Source organism: Sturnira hondurensis, unplaced genomic scaffold, assembly GCF_014824575.4.
Source record: "Sturnira hondurensis isolate 20B ecotype Veracruz unplaced genomic scaffold, ASM1482457v3 Scaffold0008196, whole genome shotgun sequence".
Taxonomy (NCBI): Eukaryota; Metazoa; Chordata; class Mammalia; order Chiroptera; family Phyllostomidae; genus Sturnira; species Sturnira hondurensis.
Window position 1 is genome coordinate 6,833,934 of NW_028080827.1, and position 22,476 is coordinate 6,856,409.

The following is a 22,476-nucleotide window of genomic DNA, read 5'->3' on the forward strand; positions in this document are numbered from 1 at the left end:
TTCAGTAAAGTAATTCACTCATAATTACTCCAAAAAGAGCTTATTTATTTTTTCACAAATGGGAAAGTTTCTTGGGCTTTTTTCCTCCAACTTTTATGGTATTACCCTGGAAACATAAATACATATTAAAGATGAAACTAACTTATTGTTGATATTAATCTTGACTTTTTATTTTAGATTCAATTGCACATGCTTTTAATAATTTTTGTTAGACAAGTAAAATGCTAATGAGTGTATAACAGTAATAAACTAACAAACCACTTTATTTTACAGGCAAAATATTTATCCCTAAACAGAAGCCTATACAGACTCTTACAGAAGAAAAAGTATCTCTTGATCCAGAATTAGAAGAAGCTTTGACAACTGCTTCTGATACAGAATTGTGTGACCTCGCAGGTATCTCCTGAAACACATTGATTTGTGAATGAGTGTGGAGGGGAGGGCAGTGCCAGCACACCCCTATATACACCTATATACACCTGTATACACCTGTATACATTATGCAAATGCTTCCCTAGCCCAGCAAAGTGCTGCTGAATCAGTTACCGCGTATTTAGCTTTATTTCTTATACTCTAAATCTGAAATAAAAGAACTTCATTTCTTTAAATATTCTCAGTAGTGAGATTTTTATGTTAATAGAATTTATTGTGTTGCTTTACATCTTTTCTCATGTTGCCCATTTTGAAAGTCTTTATAAAAATCTTTCATCAGCTGGTGCTCAGCTAGAAGTTGTCCCATCAAGCACCGGAAAAGAGTCACCAGGGTTGACTGCTGTCCCATTTTATCAGATAAAACCAAAGAGGGTAACTGGAAAGCAGATGAGACTCAGTCAGCCCTGAGCTTTACTCATCACTTTCCCAACCTCTCTAAAGTATACATGGAACTCTCCAAACCTCCCTGTTATTTTTATCATTGCCGGTTTCTTAAAGGACTAGAATCTTCCCCCATCTGTTCCCCACACACCCATTTTCCGAGATAGAAAAATATAACACATGGGAGATCTTAGTCCCAAGTAACCCCAAGAACAACACATTTGAAAGGCTCAGTGGGGATTCTTCGGGAAGGGCCCAGGAACAGGACAGTCGAGGTGTTCAGCCACAGCCAGAGCAGGTGTCCTATCTGTGGGACAGTGAGGATTGATAGGTTTGCAAATTCATCAGAGTGGGATGGGCCTGGGGCACACTGTAGCTTCTGCCTCGTTTTTGCAAAAGGGCATCAAAAACAAAAACCAGATTTATTTCTCCTAAGTGTCATTTGGGGGGTATGCTACTTTAATCTTAAATAGAATTCAACTCTACTTTGAGTGTTCTAGTCTTGGCTAAAATATGAATGTAAATTAATATGAAAGTTAATGAATGTAAAAATACTAAAGGTTAAGTTGAAAATCTGCATTCTTTTGGATTATGTTGCTAGAAACCTCGTGAGGACAAACAGCAAAAATAGATCATTTAAAATTTTTTTTCGTAGCCACCAGATGGAGTTAAGTGTAGATTTGCATTTAGGGTTAGGCTGGCTCTGGTTATGTGTCTCAATTCAGAAATGTGAGGAAATCTAAATACAGAACTGTGGGGAAAATAATAAGGGCATTGATGAAAAAAGGGATTGTAGATGATTTTTAATCATGTTATGTCCCCCTTTCTAGATGCAAAAAATCTGTATTTAATTGAATTTTCCAGAGAATGTTAAAATCATTAATAGAAATTTTTGGTTGCAAAATTAATTCTTCATGTTTAAAGCTGATAGAAATAAAAATAACTCTCTTTTTCTATCTCTATAGCTATTCTTGGGATGCACAATTTGATAACAAATGCACAGTTCTGTAATATAGTGGGAAGTAGTAATGGTGTTGACCAAGAACATTTTTCAAGTAAGTACTCACAGTGCTTTGTAAATTCTAGTCCTTTGTTAAATATATTTTTTCTCCATGTATCAACTTCATTGTGTACATACCAAATGTTATGTATTTGTATTGGTGACCTGAGAGTCCAGTTGGGTGGTATTGATACAGAAAACCATTAAAAATAGAATATTAGATATTTTATGCTCAGTGAGTCAGCAATTGTAATAGGAACCACTCTTGCTTCACTAATAATACTAATGGTGAACAGTATGAGTGCTAGTCAGACTTGACTTTGGTTTACATTCTTTTTTCAATGTTACTGATTTTCAGGAAATCTATACACAATGATGATAAGCTACATTATAAAATCTGATTAAGGAGAAACCACAGAATGATTCAACCCCAAAAACTTTTGGTCTGAGGCAAAATATTAAAGAGCCCAAAGCAAAGCTTTTTTAAAAATTTATGTGTAGGATGTTTTAAAATTACCAAAGTAATATATACTTTATGTAGCACATTTAAAAAATACTTAAATGTATAAGGTAAGAAGTAAAAGTGTCTATTCATAGCCATCATGCCTTCTGTTCCCTGCTCCCATAACCCAGTTAGCAATTGGGCATATATCCTTTTAGACTTTGTACAGTATTTGTATAAACTTATATATATCTGTATATATAGTCCTTTTTTTGTTTACACAAATGGGATCATACTATAGATATTCCTTATAACTTAATTTTTCAAAAATAATGCTGTGGGCTGATTTGCTGAATGCTGACTATGAGCTGTGTTGTGTGCACAGCTCTTGAATATGAATTGTTCTTATTTAATCCTTGCAACAGTGTATGAAATAGGTATTATCATTACTGTCCTGTATTTGCATGTGAGCTGAGATTTTAGAATGATTGAAATAACTAACTTGAATGTCACACAAAGTCAGTGGTGAGGATTTTAAACCATGCTATACAGTACCAATTTTCAACTGGTGTGCCACAAGAATTTTTAAAATATATAATACCTGACTCAGTCAGGGGCACTGACCTCTTTCCCTTAGATTGTTAAATTAAAAAGCGACAAGAGCCAATGCAACAATAGCTGTCCGGTGTGAATGAATCAAAATTACGCCTGTATTTTTTTGTAAGATCAGCAAAAAAAAATGTAGTTTTTAGTGTGCTGCAGAATTTTAGTAATTAGTTTGTGCGTGCCAAGAAGGAAGAAAGAGCTGAAAATCGCTGTTGTGTAGCATATCACTTAGCAGCATACCATGCTCCCTGGTTAGCGCACACAGAGCTGCCTCTCCTGAATATCAGTACAGCACTCCATTTTGTGACTGTTCTGTGGTTTGGCCTTTCCCGGTATTTTTAATTTTTAAAAAAATTAAAATTTTTTAATTTTAAATTGTTGCAGAAATTTTCAAGCATACGTAACAGAAGAGATAATAATACATTCATCACCCAGTTTCAGTTTTTTTTAACATTATGCCAGCCTTGTATCGTCTATTGCCTGCCTCTCTCCTCACCCTTTCTATTTTTCATTTTTCCTGGAATATTTTAGAGCAAGTTCTGTTCATTTGTATCGCTTTACCCATAAGTATTTCCATATATGGCTTTTCCAAATAAAGACTTTCCTTTTAGCATGCCATTATCAGACTTAAAATGGATAATTCCTTCTTATCATCTGATACCCCGTCAGTGATCAGATTTTCCCTGTCCTCTCAAAAGCTTCATTTCACAATTGGTTGTTCAAATCAGGATCCAGCTAAGGGTCACAGATTGCATTTGGTTATCATTTGGTTTCAGTTTTTCGTAATTTCTTAATAGTTCCCCTCCTCAGCTTCTTCCTGGCTTTCTTCGTGCCATTTATAAGAAACTGGCTTATTAGGCCCTGGCTAGTGTGGCTCTGGATTGAGCTTCATTTTACAAGCCGAAAGGCTGGTTCAATTTCCGGTCAGGGCACATGCCTGAGTTGCGATGGGATCCCCAGTAGGGGGAATGTGAGAGGCAACCATTTGATGTTTCCCTCCCTCTCTTTCTCCATCCCTTCCCCTCTCTCTAAAAATAAAAAATAAAATATTTTTTTAAGAACCTGGGTTATTAGTTATGTAGAATATTCTTCATTCTAGATTTGGCTGACTGCAACCGGGTGGTATCATTTTGCATGTTTCTTTATTTGCTGTGTTTCTGTAAACTGTTATTTATTTTATAGAGTCTTGATGAGATTCAGGTGCAGTTGTTTGGTTTTTGTTTTTTAGTGAGAATGCTTCTAGGTGGTGGTTAAATCACATTAGGAAGCATATCAGGTCTAGTCATACCTCTCTGGGGAATGTGTTATAAGGATGGTCAGTGGGTTCAAATTTTGGCAGCCCGATCCTTCCATTTAAAGTTCCTTTCACAGTGGTTTCACCAGCCTGTTGATTGGATCCATTATTTCATTAGGGAGCAAATCTCTAAACACATGCATTCTATGGAGTGGGGAAAAAAATCGTTGGGCTTTTAGAAGAGTTAGAATTGAGGAAGAATTTGTTCGACTTCCCATTCAGTGAGGAACCTCTTCTCTACCCCCTTGACCTGTCATCGTGAGGAAGACTGCCCCCTGCCGAACTTGAGGGAGAGCGAGCCCACTCTGTCCTTTGAGCAGAGCTCTGTTAGGGAGTCCTTTGTATTGAATCAAGGCCTGCCCCCTGGCAGTCTACAGCTTTTCTAACCCAGCCTTTCAGAACAACCTGAAGTTTCTCTCCTCTGCCACAAGATAAATCTGAAAACAACGAGCATACTTTCCTTTAATATAGACTTTCAGGCTAACGATATTCAAATCTTCCTACTGTTCTCAGGAAAACATGTTCATGTCAGTCTCTTCAGGCTGCTGTGTGTGTGTGTGTGTGTGTGTGTGTGTGTGTGTGTGTGTGTGTGTTCAAAAAGAACATAGTACTGTTAGAGGGAATTTACTGGGTGTGTAAGCAGTGTACCTTGTCTTAAGATGAGTTTTGCTCCTAAAAGCTAGAAATTAGAGGAGGGCAGATGGGAATAACTAAGCCAGACAGTGACCCTGTAGGTCTTTCCTTGTCAGTTGTTCTTAACATTTTGTGGTCATTTGACTCGGAGAATCTCATGCCACAGGTGTTCTTCCTAGAAAACATAGCTATAAAAGTGTGCCTGTCATAGGTGTTTATAGACCTCCACACACATGTCAGAGCACACATACCTCATTAGAGGGTTCAGGGCTTCCACGTCTTCTTTCAGCTTTGCATAGTCGTACCCTGGCCGTGTGTGTGGGCGTAGTACATGTGAAGGATCGGGGGTAGGCATGAAGGAAGGCGGGAACTTGGGGAGTTTCTTCCTCAGTAGCTCTTCTGTGTATTATTACCTCTCTCTGTCTCCCCATCCCTTTTCTACACTTCTTCCAAGTGGAGAGTCCATCTCTTTCCCATTGTGTAGTCCTCCCCGTGAGGAGGAGAGGTCTCCTGTTCTTCTGTCACCTTAGTCTTCTCGTCAAGGCTGTGTTTTTTCAAGTCTGGCATCCTTACTGCCTTTATAGTAACAACTAGTCAGATCTCAGAGAAAATTATATGAAGTGTTAAATAAAAATAATTGGGGCATCGGCCTGTGTTATCAAATATGTTTCAGTGGTAAAGATATCTTGTAATACACCAAGAGGCAGTGAAAATACTCATTTTTGAAGGCTGATATATTTCAAATACAATGTTGAATTATTTTTGCTATATATCCACTGAAGTTTTATTTGCACACTTTATGTGCCAACACATACAGGATGTTGTAGAAATTGTGGGAGGAAACTTTAAATTAGTCCCACTGAATATATGTGTGTGTGGTGTGTTATCAAGTTAGTACGTGCATCCACCGTTAATAGTATCAACCACTGAGACTCTTGCTCTTCTCGTTGGTTACTACAGATGTGGTAAAAGGTGAAAAGATTCTTCCAGTATTTGATGAGCCACCAAATCCAACCAACGTTGAAGAGAGTTTAAAGAGAATTAAAGAAAATGATGTTCGTCTTGTTGAAGTTAATTTGAATAACATAAAGGTAGGTGTGCTGAGCAAACAGAGCCTTGAGTTGCTGCGTCGGGTGGATCTAGGAGGAGAGCAGGCCTTCTTGGTGTAGTGTGAGTCTTGCCATTGTTACTTAAAGGTCAAGTTTTGGCTCCTACCACTGTGTTTCAAAAATTAAAGTAAGATACTGTTCCCCTGACTTGCCTTTTAAAAGACTCTCATACAAAAACGTAAACTCCACTGGACTGTCAGTGTAGTCCAGTCTCTCTGGCTTTCACAGTACTGCTTTAAGAGCATTTAGTCCTTTGGGTTTTCTTTTTTTAATCAGGTTTCCTGAGGCGTAATTTATATATAGTGGAATTCTCCCTTTTTGGTACCCAGATCTTTGCATTTTGACAAACGCATACCTTTGCACATTCACTAGTCTGATGTAGAACGTGCCACAGCCCTGTGTCCTCATTCACTGTCTCCAGCTCTAGCCTCTATCACTGATCTGTTTTTCTCCCCATCATTCTGCCTTCTCCAGAATGTCATATAAATGGAATCATGTTGTACATAGCCTTTTGAGGCATGTGTCAGCCTAACACATTTGAGATTGATTCATGTCGTTGCCTGTATCAGTAGTTTGTTCCTTTGTATTTATTGTTGAATAGTGTTCTGTTGTGTGGATATAATGCAATGTGTTTACCCATTCGTCAGTTGATAGACATATGGGTTGCTTCCAGTTTGGGATGATCGTGAATAAAGCCACTATACACATTCGCATGCAGTCTTGCCTGAACATGTTTTCATTTCTCTGGAGTTTGAAATCAGGATTTATATGAATTGGGGATGGAGGGAACATCTGGAAATTGTAGGAGCCTAGGGAATAAGTCCTCCACACTCCTTTAGTGGGTGTTCCTTCCTGTGGATGGGGGAAAGAAAGCCTCGGGAAAGTTGATATTCCCATAGTTGGTCATTAATTATATTCATTCCTTAAAAATTCCATCTTCATCTCTGTAAATCAGCAGTAATGATCTGAAAATAACCAGGCTACAGGGATTTGAAGTCTTGGAACTAAGGGAAAAATTAGTGCCTTCTAGAACTCTGTCTTCCACATTTCAAGTAGTATAGGGTTAATCTCCCTTAGTCCCTTGTAGCTGAAACTGAGGGACTAAGAACGGGATGTCTTCTGCCTCAGGAATCACAATCACTGGGGGTTTGCTCCCATGTCTTCCTTTTGTAGAAGATGGATCCACTTTGAATTCTCAGGTGTTCCTGATAATATTAATAATCAACTGTAAGATAGCCAGAGCTTCATTAACCTAACTACTAGAGAAATGGTGATAGTACACTCAGCTTGAGGTCAACAGTTTGGGCAGATGTGCCGTGATATTGAAGTCAGGTAGATATGGAGGGAGCAGTTACTTGTTTTCATTTGTAGACCAACTATTGTGTGTTTATATAATTCCTGAGAAGAGTTTAATGAGAGGGGTAATAACAAATATTTACTTGATTAATGAACTGAATGCCCTGAAAACAAACATAATGTTTCACATTATTGTTTTTCCAGAATATTCCAATTCCAACCCTAAAAGATTTTGCGAAGGCTTTGGAAACCAATACACACGTGAAATATTTCAGTCTTGCAGCCACACGAAGCAATGACCCCGTTGCTATTGTAAGTAAGCTACTTTTTTTTAATGTTACAGTTACAGTTGACATTCAATATTCGTTTCAAGTGTACTGCGCAGTAGTTAGACACTCATATAACTTACAGAGTGACCCCCTGTAAGATTAGTGCCCAGCTGGCACCATATGTAAGTGTTACAGTACTACTGACTCTGTCCCCTGACTGCCCTGTAACTACCAATACCTACTTCTTAATCCCTTTACCTTTCTCACCCAAACCCTCAACTCCCCTCCACTCTGACAACCGTCAGTTTGTTCTCTGTAAGTTAACTACCGATAGTACTGAAATTACAACTACATACCAGGGTGTTACAGAGATGGCTAAACTGATTTTATGAACAAGATTTACTCCCTTTTTTCTATTGATATTTAGCTCTCTATTAAGCAGTTCATGATTTATTGCTCTTTTATATTTTTTCTGTATTTCCTTTCTATAATTTTTAAAAATGCTATTCTTCAGTTTAATTTTTCTCTAATAGTATGTCTTAGAGATATTCTCATACCAGTACATAAAGTTCCACACCAGTTTTTTAACATCTGCAGAAGATTCCATTTATGGATCTTATAATAAAGTTGGGTTTTGTCCAATGCTTTTTCTGTTTCTATTGAGATGATCATACTATTTCTGTCTTTTATTCTATTAATACGGTATATTAGATTGATTGATTGTTGTATGTTAAGTCAGCCTTGCATTCCTGGGGTAAAGCACTCTTGGTCATGGTGTGAACCTTTTTTCACTTGGCTCTGAGGACATCACTCAATTTTTTTTAAAGATTTTATTTACTTATTTTTTAAGAGAGGGGCAAGGAAGGAGAAAGAGAGGGAGAGAAACATCAGTGTGTGGTTGCCTCTCATGCATCCCCACTGGGGACCTGGCCCACAACCCAGGCATGTGCCCTACTGGGAATTGAACTAGTGACCCTTTAGTTTGCTGCCCGCACCCAGTCCCCTGAGGTACACCAGCCAAGGCACATCACTCACTTTGAATCTCCTCCTGCTTCATCTGGATATCACTTCTCTTGGCCCTCTACTGGTTCTCCCTCTTCTCCCCAGCCTCTAAGCATTGGGACAGCTCAGGGCTCAGTTGTAGGTCCTCTTTTCTTGGTCTGCATTCATTTTCCAGGTGATTTCATTCTGTTTCATTGCTGTGTATTATCTGTATATGCTGATATCTACCATTGTTACTATCTCTAGTTCATACCTCTCTTCTGAACTCCATACTCTTGTCCAGCTACCTACTTACCAGCTTCATTTCAATGTCTAATGAAGTCCCAAACCAGACTTCTAGTTTCCATCCCATTCCTGCTTCTCTCACACTCTTTCCCTTCTCACCAAATGGCAACTCCATTCTTTCATCTGCTCAAGACAAAAAGAAATGGAGTCACCCTTGATTTTTTCCCCCCATAACCTTAAATACATACCCAACCGTGTCTTCCGACCATTTCTCGAGTGCAGCCACATCTCACCATTGTCACAGCCACCGTCCCGGTGTACGCCACTGCCTTCTCTCATCTGGACTACTGCAGGGGCCTCCTGGCAGACGAGCTGCCTGCTTCCATCTCACGCACCCAAAGCCAACTCTTTGCACAACATCAGAAGTGATTCTTTTAAAGCTTAAATTTAAGTATCTCTTTCCTATATTCAGAACCTTCCAGAAGCTCCCTATCTCGCTTCAAGTAAAAATCAAAGTCTCTTATGGCCTTATAAGGCCTTGCATGAGCAGACCTCATCTCCCTTACTTGTCCTTCTTTCATTCTGCTATTACCATATGGCCTCCCTTCTCTCCCTCAGAGCCTTCCGGGCAGGCTGCCAGCTCAGGGCCTTTATTCTTGTTCCTCTTGCATAGAGCTCCCTCCCTGCATGTACTCCAGTTTCACTTCGTCACTTTGAGTCTGTCCTTTCCTCACCACCCTGTGTCAAATAGTAATTCTAGCCCTACCCCTCGCACTCCCTATCTACCCGTCTTTGCCTTTTTTCCTTCCTCTATGGCCCTCTTTACCCGTCTGACATTACATTTTGCTTGCCTATTATCTAGGCCCCCCACTAGAACGCAAGGTCCATCAGGCATGTTTTATTTCTGAATGTACAGAATAGTACTTATCAAATAATAAGCCATAAATGATATTTGAATAAGTGGATGTACAGAAGGATGAGTGAGGGATTTGTTCCAGGTCACATGGCGAGTCGTCACTGAGGGAAAGTACCAGTGTGTAGATAATCTGTTCCAAGTTCTTTCTAGTATCCCTGTCCCCTCCCATTGCCTTTTCTTTAAGTTGACTTGAAGCTGAGTCTTACCCTTGTTTTCTGGAGTTTGACCTGGTGTTTGACCCCTCTAAGGGACTGTTTTATATAAACTCACTTATATTCTAATTTCTCCCTTTCTCTCTGCCCCCCTCCCCTTTTCCTCCTCTTTCACAGATTTCTGTCAGTGAATTAATTACTGTGGTGTTTATGAAGCACTCGGGTGAATGCCTAGCACCACGATATCCTGTGAGAAAGGAATGGAAGTGGATGGAAGGCATAGCATTCTTTGAGCAACTGATTATGTAGTTATTCCCTTCTCTGTAGTCTTCATGCTCTTGTAGTTCTAGTGACCTAGACCTTTTTTGGCCATGTGCTGGAGGCATTTCTTTTGGTTTCAGCCTTGGAAATTAGTCCATAATTTACCCTCATTTTGGCTTCGCAGTAACCCAGCTGCACCAGGACCCAGATAAGAAAAGACGTTCCAAAGAGACATTGATGAAGTTAGTCCTACACAGAAACCGACAGAGTATGAGAGACAGGAAAAAGAAACATAAGGGTGTGAATGAACATAAGAATGTAAATAGCAGAGGAAAATGTTACCAACAAAATTAATTACATGTGAAAAAAATCTAAAGATTGTAACAGGGTACGTGTACAAAGGGATACATTGTGAGACCTGTGAGGTAGGGGTCAGGCTAAAACAATCTAATGAGAAACATTAAGGCAGTTATGTTAATTAGTATGTTTGTGAATGGCATGTACAGTGTGTATTAGGTACTGTCAAATTGTAATCGCCAAATGTTTTCTTTAATGTATAGGCTTTTGCAGATATGCTGAGAGTGAACAAAAATTTGAAGAGCTTAAACGTGGAGTCCAACTTTATTACAGGAACTGGGATTCTAGCACTCATTGATGCTCTAAGAGATAATGAGGCCCTGACAGAGCTCAAGGTTGACAATCAGGTCAGTGTTCGGCAGCGGTAACCGAGGAAGCTCAGCCCAGGCTGCTGAGTAGGGCTCGGGGACTCGGGGGGTGTGGGAGGGGGGCTTTCAGGGAGCCATTTGGCAGTGTGGTGGCGTGAAAGGGGATGAGAGGACATTCAGGGCATCCGGAATACTAATTTAACATTTTCAGTATATTCGTGGAGTTGCGCAACCATCACCACAGCCTAATTCCAGAGCATTTTCATCATTTCAAAAAGAAACTCCACACGGCACATCAGCAGTTACTCCCTGTCCATGCCTCCCACCAGACCCTGGCCAGTGCTAATCTACTTTGTGTCCCTGTGCGTTTGCCTCCTTTGGACAGTTCGTACATTCGGTCTTATATAACGAGTGGTCTTTGTGTTGACCTCCTTCACTTAGCCAGATGTTCTGGAGGGTCATCCTTGCAGTAGCCAGTATGAGTACTTACTCATTTTTATGACTTACTAATATTCTGTTACGTTTGGGTGGTGTCTATGTTTTGAGTATTAGGAACAAAGCTGCAGTAAACATTCGTATTCAGATTCTTATTATATGCACGTGTTTCCATTTTTTGTGGGCATGTACCTAGGAGTGGCATTGCAGGGTGTGTCGTAACTCTGTTTAACTTTTTGAGGAAGGACCAGTTGTCTTCCACAGCAGCTGCACTGTTTCATATTCCTACCAGCATGTCTGAACGTCCCAGTTTTTCCACATTCTTGCCAACCCTTACTACTTTGTGTCTTTTTTATTATAGTGGATATGAAGGGTATCTCATTGTGGTAATTCACAATTTTTTGATACCTGTATGATCTATACTGAACTTTAAAATTTTGTTTCTTGCCCCTGCTGGTGTGGCTCAGTGGATTGATTGCTGGCCTGTGAACTGAATGGTCACCCGTGCAATTCCCAGTTGGAGCCTGTGCCTGGGTTGCAGGCTAAGTCCCTAGTTGGGGTCGTGCTGTTCCTCTCACTCTCTTTCTCCCACCCTTTCTCTCTCTCTAAAAATAAATAAATAAAATATTTTAAAAAATGTTTTGTTTCTCTTATGTACAATTAGTTAATAGACCAACAGAATTAGCATGTACCTCAATGTCTTAGTCTTGACTTATCTTGAAAAGTATTTTGATCTAATTTATTAACACTGTTCTTTATTTCTGTCTGTTCCAGAGGCAGCAGCTGGGGACAGCTGTAGAACTGGAAATGGCCAAGATGCTTGAGGAAAATACAAATATCCTTAAATTTGGGTATCAGTTTACACAGCAGGGACCCCGAACCAGGGCAGCTAATGCTATAACAAAAAACAATGACTTAGGTAAGATATATGCAATATCATCAAATTTCTGAGTTGTGCCATTAAGCTAATGTATTGGAGAAGCTTTTTTTACTTTTAAAATGTATTTTAACAGAGAGATTACTTGGCCTTTATTTCTAAACTTTGTGTGGTCTTTTTTTTTTTTTTTTAAGATTTTATTTATTTATATATCTTTAGAGGGGAAGGAGAGAGGGAGAGAAACATCAATGTATGGTTGCCTTTTGTGCGTCCCCTGCTGGTAGTTAGCCTGCAAGGAACCGGCCTGCAACCCACGCATCTGCCCTGGCTGGGAATCGAACCACGATCGTCTGGTTCGCAGGCCCGCGCTCAATCCACTGAGCTACGCCAGCCAGGGCGTGTGGTCTTTTTTATACTGACTGAATCAGAGTTCAGTTTAAGTAAGGTTTTGGATGGTATTGGGCCGGTGGTGGGTAAAATATACTTCCTCTGACAGTCATATTTCACAGCTGTAAGTGAACGGTTTTCTACAACGAACATCTGTCCTCCTGTAACAAGTATTTATTCTCAGCTACAGGTCACCCCTTGGAGCCATTAAAATAAAACAAGTATTTCAGCATTGCAGGAAAGTTTTTGCCCTTTTTATCAAGCAAATGCATTATGTGATAGAAAATAATTATAGTTTTAATCCAGGTTTTTTGTGGGTTTTTTAACATTTTATTTATTTTTAGAGAGGCGGGAGAGGGTAGAAAATGAGTGAGAGAAACAATGATGTGAGGGGAAACACTGATGAGAGAGAGAAACATCAATAATTTTGCCTCTCGTCCGCACCCTGTCTACGGGCCAAAGGTGCATCCCAGGTTTGTGCTTTGGCAGGGAATCGAACCAGCAACCTTTTGCTTTGCAGGGATGATGCACAACCAGCTGAGCCACACTGGTCTAGGCTTAACTTAAGTCTTAAACTCAGTGGTATGTTAACATTTGCTGTACTTAACCAGTCTCCCTAACTCTTCCCATTGCACACGTCTAGGTCAGTGGTCTTCCTTTCTTTCATCATTCCTGTTGACCTGCTGAGGCTTTAGCTTCTGCTTGAAATGAATTTTGCAGCCAAAGCTGGATTAAAAAATATGCTTATAATTCCATTCTGCATGTTCCCCCAAATTGACTCTTCTTTTTAAGTTTGGTGTTTGCCATTGAAATATTATAAAAGTAGCATGTAGATAAGAATTTAAACTTTTTAAAGGGAGTATAACATTTCAAAATAAGGCCGTTCTTTTAAGTTTCAGCCACATTTGAATTTATATTCTTTAAGGGTTTCTAAACTAGAAAAAATATACCTTCATTCCTTTAATCCAGACCAGTGTGAAAAGTATTAGTCCAAACCCTTTCTATTCTTTGATGACTATAGTTCCCCATCAAGTAGTTGCCCTTTAAAAGAGAAAATTGGTGGGCTTTGGTGTATTTTTTATTTTAAACGTAGTCTGCAGAGTCATGCTAATTGTTTTAGTATTGGTTCACTAGTTAGATTCTATATTGTGCTTCAGGTATTTAATTTTGCTTTTTAGAGTAATGTTTCTCAAGTCTGACTGAACTTCCCAAATACTTGGAGGACTTCAAGAACATATAGATTATTGGCTCTAAAAAAGTTTTTACTTAATAATTTAGGTATAATTTATTGTAATTATCTATTTTCAAAGAGTCCAAGCTTTTGGGGGGCAAGGATGTATGGATCCACAGCTCTCTTAAAATCATGCCCGACAAAATAGGTACTTAATAAAGATTTATTAGGTGAATAAGGAAAGTGATAGAATTTGAACTGTGCTCAAAGTTAGTTGTCTTGCACCTAGCAATAAGCCAAAAGTGTCCTCTGAAACTATCTCAGCCAGCCATCCAGGGTCCCACCAACAAACTGGTAGCCCCAACCGTCTCTGGGACCCACCTCCCCCAGCAAGCAGGCGATCCCAGCTGCCAGGAGACCCTACATTGTCAGAGGACAGGGACGCCAGCCTTTGCAGGACCTCAGCAGCCGTGCCCTTCAGAGGACCCATTATGGCAGCACTTTGCTCAGATTTCTATAAGAAAAGGGTGGGGGCTGTGATTTTTGGCAGATGGAAGATGAGGAAGCAGAAACTATTTCCTAGGCTGCTTTAGGTCGGTGCCGAGCAGTTGAGTTGCTGTCCTTGGCCATGTGTGATAGAGGCCAATAAAGAAGTTGCGGTCGGACATGAAGCAGAACTGAGAGAAAGCGAACAGCTTTGTGCTGATGGCTTTCTAGACCCCCTCCCAGTCTGATTCATTTTTATCTAAAGTAGATTCTCAGACATGAAATGAGAATAAGGACATTCCTGGAGTGGGGATTTGCATGAATAAAAGCTCAGATTTGTGAGCAGGCAGGCCATTTACTGTATTTTTGCCATGTATAATGCACATCCTTATTTTTTCCCTGAAAATTTTGGGCAAAAAGTGCATGCTGAGGATAGCCTGAAAATTTTGAGAACTGTCATAGCAGGACGCTGCCTCCAGAATAAACTTCCAATAAGTACGTGCTGCTTGAAGCTAACGATAAAAAAGGCCGTGTCGCAGATTAAGAGGGGTGCTGGGAGAAGGCACTCAGATAACATGGTGAAGAACTTAGATTTCTTCAGGTTTTGTGTGGCAGGCATTTGTGAGCCATCGTAGACAACTGAATGCAAGATCCAAACGATACATCCAGTGCTCTCTCTCCTGGGAGCACGCCCATGCCTCCCCCCACCCCCCCATTATCTTTTGCCTCTGCACCTTGTTTCCTGAGCTCATTACTTCTACCTCTGCGACTTTCTAAATAAACATTGTCTTTTTTGTTCTTGTTCTAGTGATAGCATATGAGGTTAATTAGGACTTACTCGTAACTGACTGATCACAAAATACTGAGAACTTTTATTTGTGGAGTGGGTTTTGGAAAGAAATTGCCCAAGAATTGGTAGTGGGACCAAATTTCTAAGCCTCTCATCTGAAGGCTGAATGGAGGCACTGCCAGAAGCTGACAAGTGGCACCACATGAGAAAGAGGAGCTGGAAATAGCTGTTTGCCCATCTTCTGCTGTGTTGTGCTCCCAGCACTCAGCTTGATTTTTTTCAGCCCTACACTGTGATCACTGCCTGTAGATCCAGGTGGTGAGCCTGAAGACCATGTCTTCGTACATGCAGTCCAATATGTAGTCCTTGGAGAGAAACACCAAAGAACAAAACTTGAAACTTGTACAGAACCTCTCGGTCATACAGTATTTATTCAGCCTGCAAGTGGGGCTGAATCATATCTTTTGTGCCCTGATTTCGATAATGTCTTTCCCTCTCTTATTGTTTTCTTAGTCTCAACTATCCGTTGAAATAATCCTACTACTCGCCATCTCTCCAGCTAAGAAGTGTCACAGCTGTAACAGCAAGGCCGTGGTATACATGCAGTGCTCACTTGAACGGAGTCTCATGTTCCTCTGTTTACCCCGGCAAGCTTTCTGGTTTTCTCCTGTTTCTGTTTGCTCCACTTTGTCCTTTCAGTCTTATTTGTAACACTTTTTAAAAACAACATGCATTTTAACACTTGAAATAGCCTGCCAGTAACATCCAAACCCTGCTGCAATTCAGAATTTTCTTGGGAATGTTCTGTCTTACAGGATTATCTGGTTTGCCTTTCAGATACTTCTATTTCTCAGAGATCTATATACATGAACTAGGTTTGTGTTTGAGGACTGAAGTCTCCGTCTGATTTTTCTCCCCTTAATATTTCAGTAAACCCATGAAACTTGTGCTGTGTTAAGATGAACTAAAATTAGAGCGGGGGGGTACTTAATTAGATAAGTATAAAAATGTTCATAGGAACTTCATACTTTAGTCCTTCTGGGTTTTGTTTTCTAGCTCTCTCTCGGCCGGTAGCTCCGCAAGCTTCTATGTACATCACTCGACTGTCTGGTCTCATCTGTTGAAAGCCTGTGACAAGCCAGCAGTAAGAGTGGTGTGCGAGCAGAGCACCTGTAGCTTGGCCAGGAGGGCAAGTGCGCCCATTGGCTTTTCATTCCTTTGTTAAACAGAAAGCTCAGACTAAACAAAGGCAGTTGCCTTCCTACTTGCTTCCATAGACAGAAGAGAGTATAAAATTAATAGACCCAAAATCTAACTTACACTTTTTGGTAAGAGTATCAAAACCAAATAATGTGTAAATGTAAATCCTCTCTAAAAGCTAAATTGGCTTTCCTCACCCAAAAAGAAGGCCTGCCAGGACCTCGGGGCCATCCCGTATCCGTGGGTGGTGACACCGAGTACTCTCTATTGAGTACTACCGTGTCCTCAGTACGCTGAGTAGTGAGTCAGCCTTCAGCTTCACAGCCATGAGGTACAGATATTACTATTCTCCTGTTACAGAGGATGAGTTGGGGCTCAGAGAGGTTAAGTTCCTTGCCAAAGAGCACACACTACAAAACAGGTGACGGAGCCACGCTTCACACTGTTTGCTGCTGACTCCAAATCTGTGCTTTTTGTCTCCCCTAAATAGGGTGTGGCCATGGTGTTGAGGAGCCCTGGCCTGGTGGTTCTTGGCAAATGCTCTCTGGTGGCTGCATAGCCTAGTGGTTTAGGGCCCCAGTCTGTGCAGAGACTGGGGGTCCTCAGATGTTTGTGCCTTTATTTGTTCCGTCAGCTGAACTAGGCTGGCTGGCCTCCTTGGCAGCCAGGGTTTGTGGTAGCCAGCCGTGACCAGGCTGCATTACCAGGGTTCGAGGTTTCCATCACCTTGTATTTGTTATTTGGTCAGAGCCCTGAGCTGGCTCACCTTGTAGGGGACAAGAGAAGGAAAATTTGGAGATCAGTAGCAAGTCACTTTTTAAAATGAATGATGAATCTGTCTTTGCTGTGTTCTTTCTCAGACTAAGGAAGTAAATTGTAGGACCTAATCAGAAGAGCATGTGAATACACTTAATACTTTCTAATCTCAGCTGCATCATTTATTAATCATTTTAATGGAAGTGTAGACTTTTTAATAAACAGATGAGGCAGGCACCATGACTTGAAGGTGATTGCTGACCGTTCTGTTACAGGTTTCTAACGTGGCTGTGTGAGCGCAGCGGAGCTAACACATGGTTCTCATTTTGAAGCCCATCACTTCCCAGCAGGCACATGACAAGGAAGAAGGATGTGAATTTTTATTTTAACGACCATGTGAACTGGAAACAGACATTTCATTTTTGTACAACTATAGAAACTTGTTTGTAACAAGCAAGTTAGGTTTGTAAAAATGAACAGGGATTTCTAACATACCTTCTTTTATTTTTCTCATAGTCCGCAAGAGACGCGTTGAAGGAGACCAGCAGTGAGCCCGCCACAGTGCGTACAGCCTCAGCAGGACTCCGAGAGGTCACCAAGGGTCATGCTGGTGATGCCAGATACAAAATCTTCCTGGGCAGAAGGGAAAAGACTGGAACTCTTTCTTCATTGTTTTTTTTTTTTACCTACATGTATGTTTTTTTCTAGTTTAAGTTACCAGTTTCAAATTGTAAAACAGTAGGTGATATTTTATATTTTAAAGCATTATTTTTACTTTCTGCTAAAATCAATTTAAATTTAGCTTAATTGAGGGGTTTATGATGGGTCTTGGTAAAATAAAATACAATTATAAGGAAGTTAGTCACTTATGTAGAATAATATGAACAATTTAAAGACCAGTCTTTTTTTAAAAAAAATAAAGGGACGTTGGCTGAAGTCGTAATTGCTGTTGCACCCCTGAGGTACAAGACGCTCCAAAGCTTCCCTTGTTCCAGGACACGGAGAGCTTTTCATGTTTTAGAATACATGAACTTGGCAAGAGTGTGCTTTTTGCTCCTCTCAGGAAAGCACAATGACAGAATTTTTAAACAGGTGACTCAAAATCTGGTCATTTATTTAGAAGTCACAGCAGATCTCTGGGAGAGAGAAAATGCATTCCGGCTCACTGCCCTTGTGTGATGTGTCTTAGCAACACCTGAAGTTTTAAGAACATAATGATGTCTAAATTCATTATAGTTTTTCACTTTAATAATGAGGACATTATTAATTTTTTGTGCAAGCCCATAGTAAAAGCATCTGAATAGGAAAGCTGTTTTCTTTCCTGTAAAAGGCCAATAGCCACCACTTGGTCGTATAGGGTAAAAGGAAGAAGAAAGCTGTTGTCGCACGCGTGAAATCGAAGACAGTAAACGCGACGGTAATGAAGTCTGAGGAGCATGCAGACGGTCGTTTGGACGGATAGTTGCTGTGAAGTAAATGGGAAATAGACGCCTGTATAACTCACGTGTTGCGCACAGTGAGACATCCCGGTGTGGATGCAGGGTTCCGTAAACGGCATTCAATCCCCACTCCGCAGATATTCCAGCCAGTAAGGACAACTGCTCTTCTTCATAAATCCGAGTTTTATTATCTCTTTCTTTTCATCTTGTGCTTTTTTGGTCCATATCATGTAAAAGTTATTTCTCATTAACAAAAGTTGTTTTCCTGTTACTCCAAGTGTCAGAGTGAACAATTGAACAGTGTACTGTTTTGGGAAGACTGACTCCAGAACCTCCAGCGCGACAGGGGATTTGGATCTGTGTCCTCGCCCTGTTTCCGGGCAGCCTCTGGGACAGGAGACGGCAGAGGCGTCACAGCTACTGAAGACAGAGTCAAAGGAATCTAGTAACCCTGGCCTTGGAAATTCAGGCCTGGCTGTATCATTTACAGGGAGATTTTTCTAAAGGGAAGAATCTCGTATCAGAGTAGCAAAGAGGTTTGCTGTTCATTTTTTTTAAATTGAATTATGAAATGTCTGCCCCTTCAGTTTAGGGTGGACAGTTTATCCAGTGAGCTAGGCAGCTTCTGTGTGCTGTGGTAATAAGCCTTCTCAGCCGGTTTGTTTGTTTCTTTGAGTCAGTATTCAACGTGTTAAAGGGGCCAAAGATTGACTTTGCACTATTTCCTTTCAGTTATAGGCTGCTGATTTTTTTTTTAAGTGAGCACGTTTCTCTCCCTCCCTCTATCTCCATTTCATATACAACTTTGGAAATGTACTTGATTTTGGAGACTGCGCTGTTCCTGCAGGGTGGGAAGCCAGCACAGAGCAGGCGTATAAGGCTACCATTACCCTTCGAGCAAGGCTGCCTGCTTGCACTGTCCTGTCAGTCCGTACATTGATAAATATGTTATCCCTTCCTCCCAGAAGGTTTTTCCTTTCTTAAAACAGCTAGGCGAGACCTTCCCTAGAATTGTATATCATACTCATGAATAGTATCTTTATCACTTACTATTTATCAAAGTATGAAGTTGAGTGTTTTACTTATACCATTCCATTTCTGAGCTACAATAGTTCATTATGTAATTGAAGAAAAATACTTCTTCATAAATAACATTAAAGGTGGCTGTTCATTGAATTGAATACAGAAAAATTTTTCAAGAATTCTAATTACAGGGGAGTAAACTGATGTTTACTTTGATCTTTAAAAATCTGGCATTTGTTAACCTTTTAGTAATTTATACATTGCTCTAAAATTTGTAGTAGATTAGAGTTATGAAATAGTCTTGACTTTTAAACCAAAGACATCATAGGACCTTAAATTTTGTAGTTTAACTAATTTCAACTTCTCTGGTTATCTAGTCAGAGAACACTCTTTGAGTTTTTAAATTGCCGTTTTGTAAAACCTTTTAACTTCTCATTTTAGAAAAATTTAAGAAAAATTTATATTCATACTTGTCCAAAGTTCTAATTTTTCTACTATGTCCATATGAAAGTATATGTATTTTTAAAATATTAATTGTGTTGATATTATTAAGATGGATTTTGGTGCTATATACTTGTAGGTAGTATATAGACGTCTAAAGTACCGGAGAAGTACATTTTTAAGGGTGCCTGTCATTTAAAAGACCAAATAAACATTTTGTGTTTAAAAAATTAGCACACTGTTAGAGATTTCAAGGAGGATTATCTTGCTTGTTAAGTTGCAGATTCTTGGTATTTGAATGAAATAACCCACATACTCGCTTTGTGTGACAGGTACACTCTGGGGGAGTTACATGTAAATAGAACCTTTTAAATCGTCTTTCCATTGATAGTATCTCATGTGTTTTCATTTAAAACGGAATTCCATGACATTTTAAAAAGTTATAAAGGAAAAAATGTTTTGATAAAATGTTAGTCATGTTCTATTACAACATTATATTTAACCATTGCTGCCATTAAAATAAGATGAAAAGATTCATGGGGTTTCATAAAATCTTTTATTTTGGCTGTGTTCCCAGGACTGCCTCACTCACTCTATAAAATCAGGAGCCACCATTGCCTCCCAGCAGATCCGAAGAGCATGCTTTCTCGGGAGTCCGTAGCAACTAATGTTCTCTGCAAGTTCACATACTGCCCAACTTTGCTCCTTCCTACAGGGCTGCTTCACTTCCTTAAAATTTTTTTTCCAGTTTTATTAAGATGCTATTGACATATACCAACCAGTGTGTTAGTTTAAGTTACAGAGCACAGTGACTTAGTAATGAATATAGAGACATGGTCACCACAATAATTTTAGCTAACATCCATTACCTCACATAGTTTAAAACATTTTTTCCTTGTGATAAGAATTTTTAAGCTCCCCTCTCTCAGCAACTTTCAAGCATACAACACAGTGTCATTAACTGCAGTCGCCTGCTGCTTATTACGCTCCCAGGACTTACTTATCTCATATCTGGAAGTTGGTACCTTCCCCCCTTCACCCATTTCCTCCATCCCCTCCTCTGCCTCTGACAGCCACCAGCCTGCCCTCTGTTTCGGTGAGTTGAGTCTTCTTAGATTCCACACATAAGCGAGATCACACGTTATTTGTCTTTCTCTGACTTATTTTACTTAATGTCCTCGCAGCCACTTCACTTCCACGAAAACTAGACACACGGGTGCCGCCGAGCAGCTCCCGTTGCTGCCCTTGGACGAGACCCTTTTTGGGTCTGTCTGCTGAGAAGTGTTAGAGAGTTGCACTCATACACGCACTTACATGCACGCACATCGCGTGCAGGTGTTTGTGATTTCCAGTAAATGCCCACTTTCTAATTTTTAGTCTTGGATGAATTATATCTGGTTTTAGTTGTGTTAAGCAGCTTGAAAATCTCCTTGTTTCAATGCATCATTCCTTGTCACGTCAAATAGAGATTTAAGTACATTTTTAATGCTAAAATATGCTCTAGATGCTTTATTTTTTCAATTTTATAAATATGAAAGTTAAATTTTATAATACTAATGTCTAAATATTACAAAATACTATCAACCTGGTTCATAATAGTGTAGTGAAGTTTCTTTCGAAGATATGTACTGTAGGCATTGAAAAATTTACCACTTCACACTGGAATGAATTTCAATAAATTTTATCAAATATGCTGTAGACTTTGACTTTTTAAAAGTTATTTTGGATATTCTAAAGTTTGTTCCTTATACACCTCTTCAAGAATAAGCTCATTAATTTCCCTGAATTTTTCTACCCCACCCTATTCAGTTAAAATTGTCAATACCTGACCACTTTTACCCGTAAAAATAGAATTTCATACGATTCCATCCAATACCATTTTAAAATTGAACTGAGCTGACAGGCATGAAGAAGCAGGTCCTATGATACAGCACTGGGATTGATCCTGCTAGTAAAGTGGAGGGTATTCTTACATTAGGGAAAAGGCGTTTCCGTCAGTCACCTGTGCCCCCCCCCAACCCAGCGAGAAAGTGAAATGCATAATGGGTTGGTTTTGAGGAAACTTCTAGGGGTAAGTGTCAATTTATAATTTTCTCAGTTCTAAAACTTAGGCGAATAAAGAAATTCCCCTTGGATCTTGCATGTTGGCTGCTCTGAGGACAGCTGCTGGGTTCGGCTCACTTCCAGAAAGCCCTGATGCCTGTTCCCTTTTGTTCCCTTTGGCAAGTTGGGGGCTCGGGCACTGTCAGGTAACTTCAGCTCCTGCGAGTCCCAGTGTCCATGGTGTTGGGAACTGCAGCCATGAGGAGACAGTGCCCTTCATGTTCTTTTAGGTACCAAATAACAAGTGGCCAACCGCATGTGGCTCAGAGTTGCCAGACATCTTTTATCCTTCCAGTGTTAAGCTTTCCTGCATGTCTGCAAAGGTTGAGGGCCTAGAGAGTCCAGCCCAATTCCCCCAGCCGAGTCCTGACGGCACACATTGCAGAACCTAACAGCCACCCTGTAAAGCGTAGCTGACCTGAGCCACCTCAGTGTCATGGAAGACTCCATTGTTTCTCCCCTTCAGTTTACAAGTCAGACTATTATAACTCAACAAAGGATCCCCTGCTTGGTATACAAAGATGCCTAAAGACCCACTCGTTGGGACACATGAAGACGGGCATGTTAGAATGAGTAGGGGAGGTGGGAGGGGGGAGGGACATAGGTGGTGGCCACAGACGCAGTTCAGGCTTTAGTGAGCTTGGAGCAGTGGGGAAGTTGGGCGACAGCCCTCGCCCTATGGACA

General features: G+C 40.2%; 1 protein-coding gene across 1 annotated transcript in view; it reads left to right on the forward strand.

Moving 5' to 3' along the window:
- Positions 1-20,214, forward strand: part of TMOD3 (tropomodulin 3) — a 65,402-nt gene extending 45,188 nt beyond the window's left edge. Inside the window, exons 4-10 of the mRNA XM_037054642.1 lie at positions 274-396; positions 1,779-1,868; positions 5,749-5,879; positions 7,398-7,505; positions 10,579-10,722; positions 11,893-12,037; positions 17,302-20,214. Coding sequence (XP_036910537.1) covers positions 274-396; positions 1,779-1,868; positions 5,749-5,879; positions 7,398-7,505; positions 10,579-10,722; positions 11,893-12,037; positions 17,302-17,336 — 776 coding nt within the window. The 3' untranslated portion in view covers positions 17,337-20,214. The remainder of the gene's footprint in view (positions 1-273; positions 397-1,778; positions 1,869-5,748; positions 5,880-7,397; positions 7,506-10,578; positions 10,723-11,892; positions 12,038-17,301) is intronic.
- Positions 20,215-22,476: the final 2,262 nt, after the last annotated feature.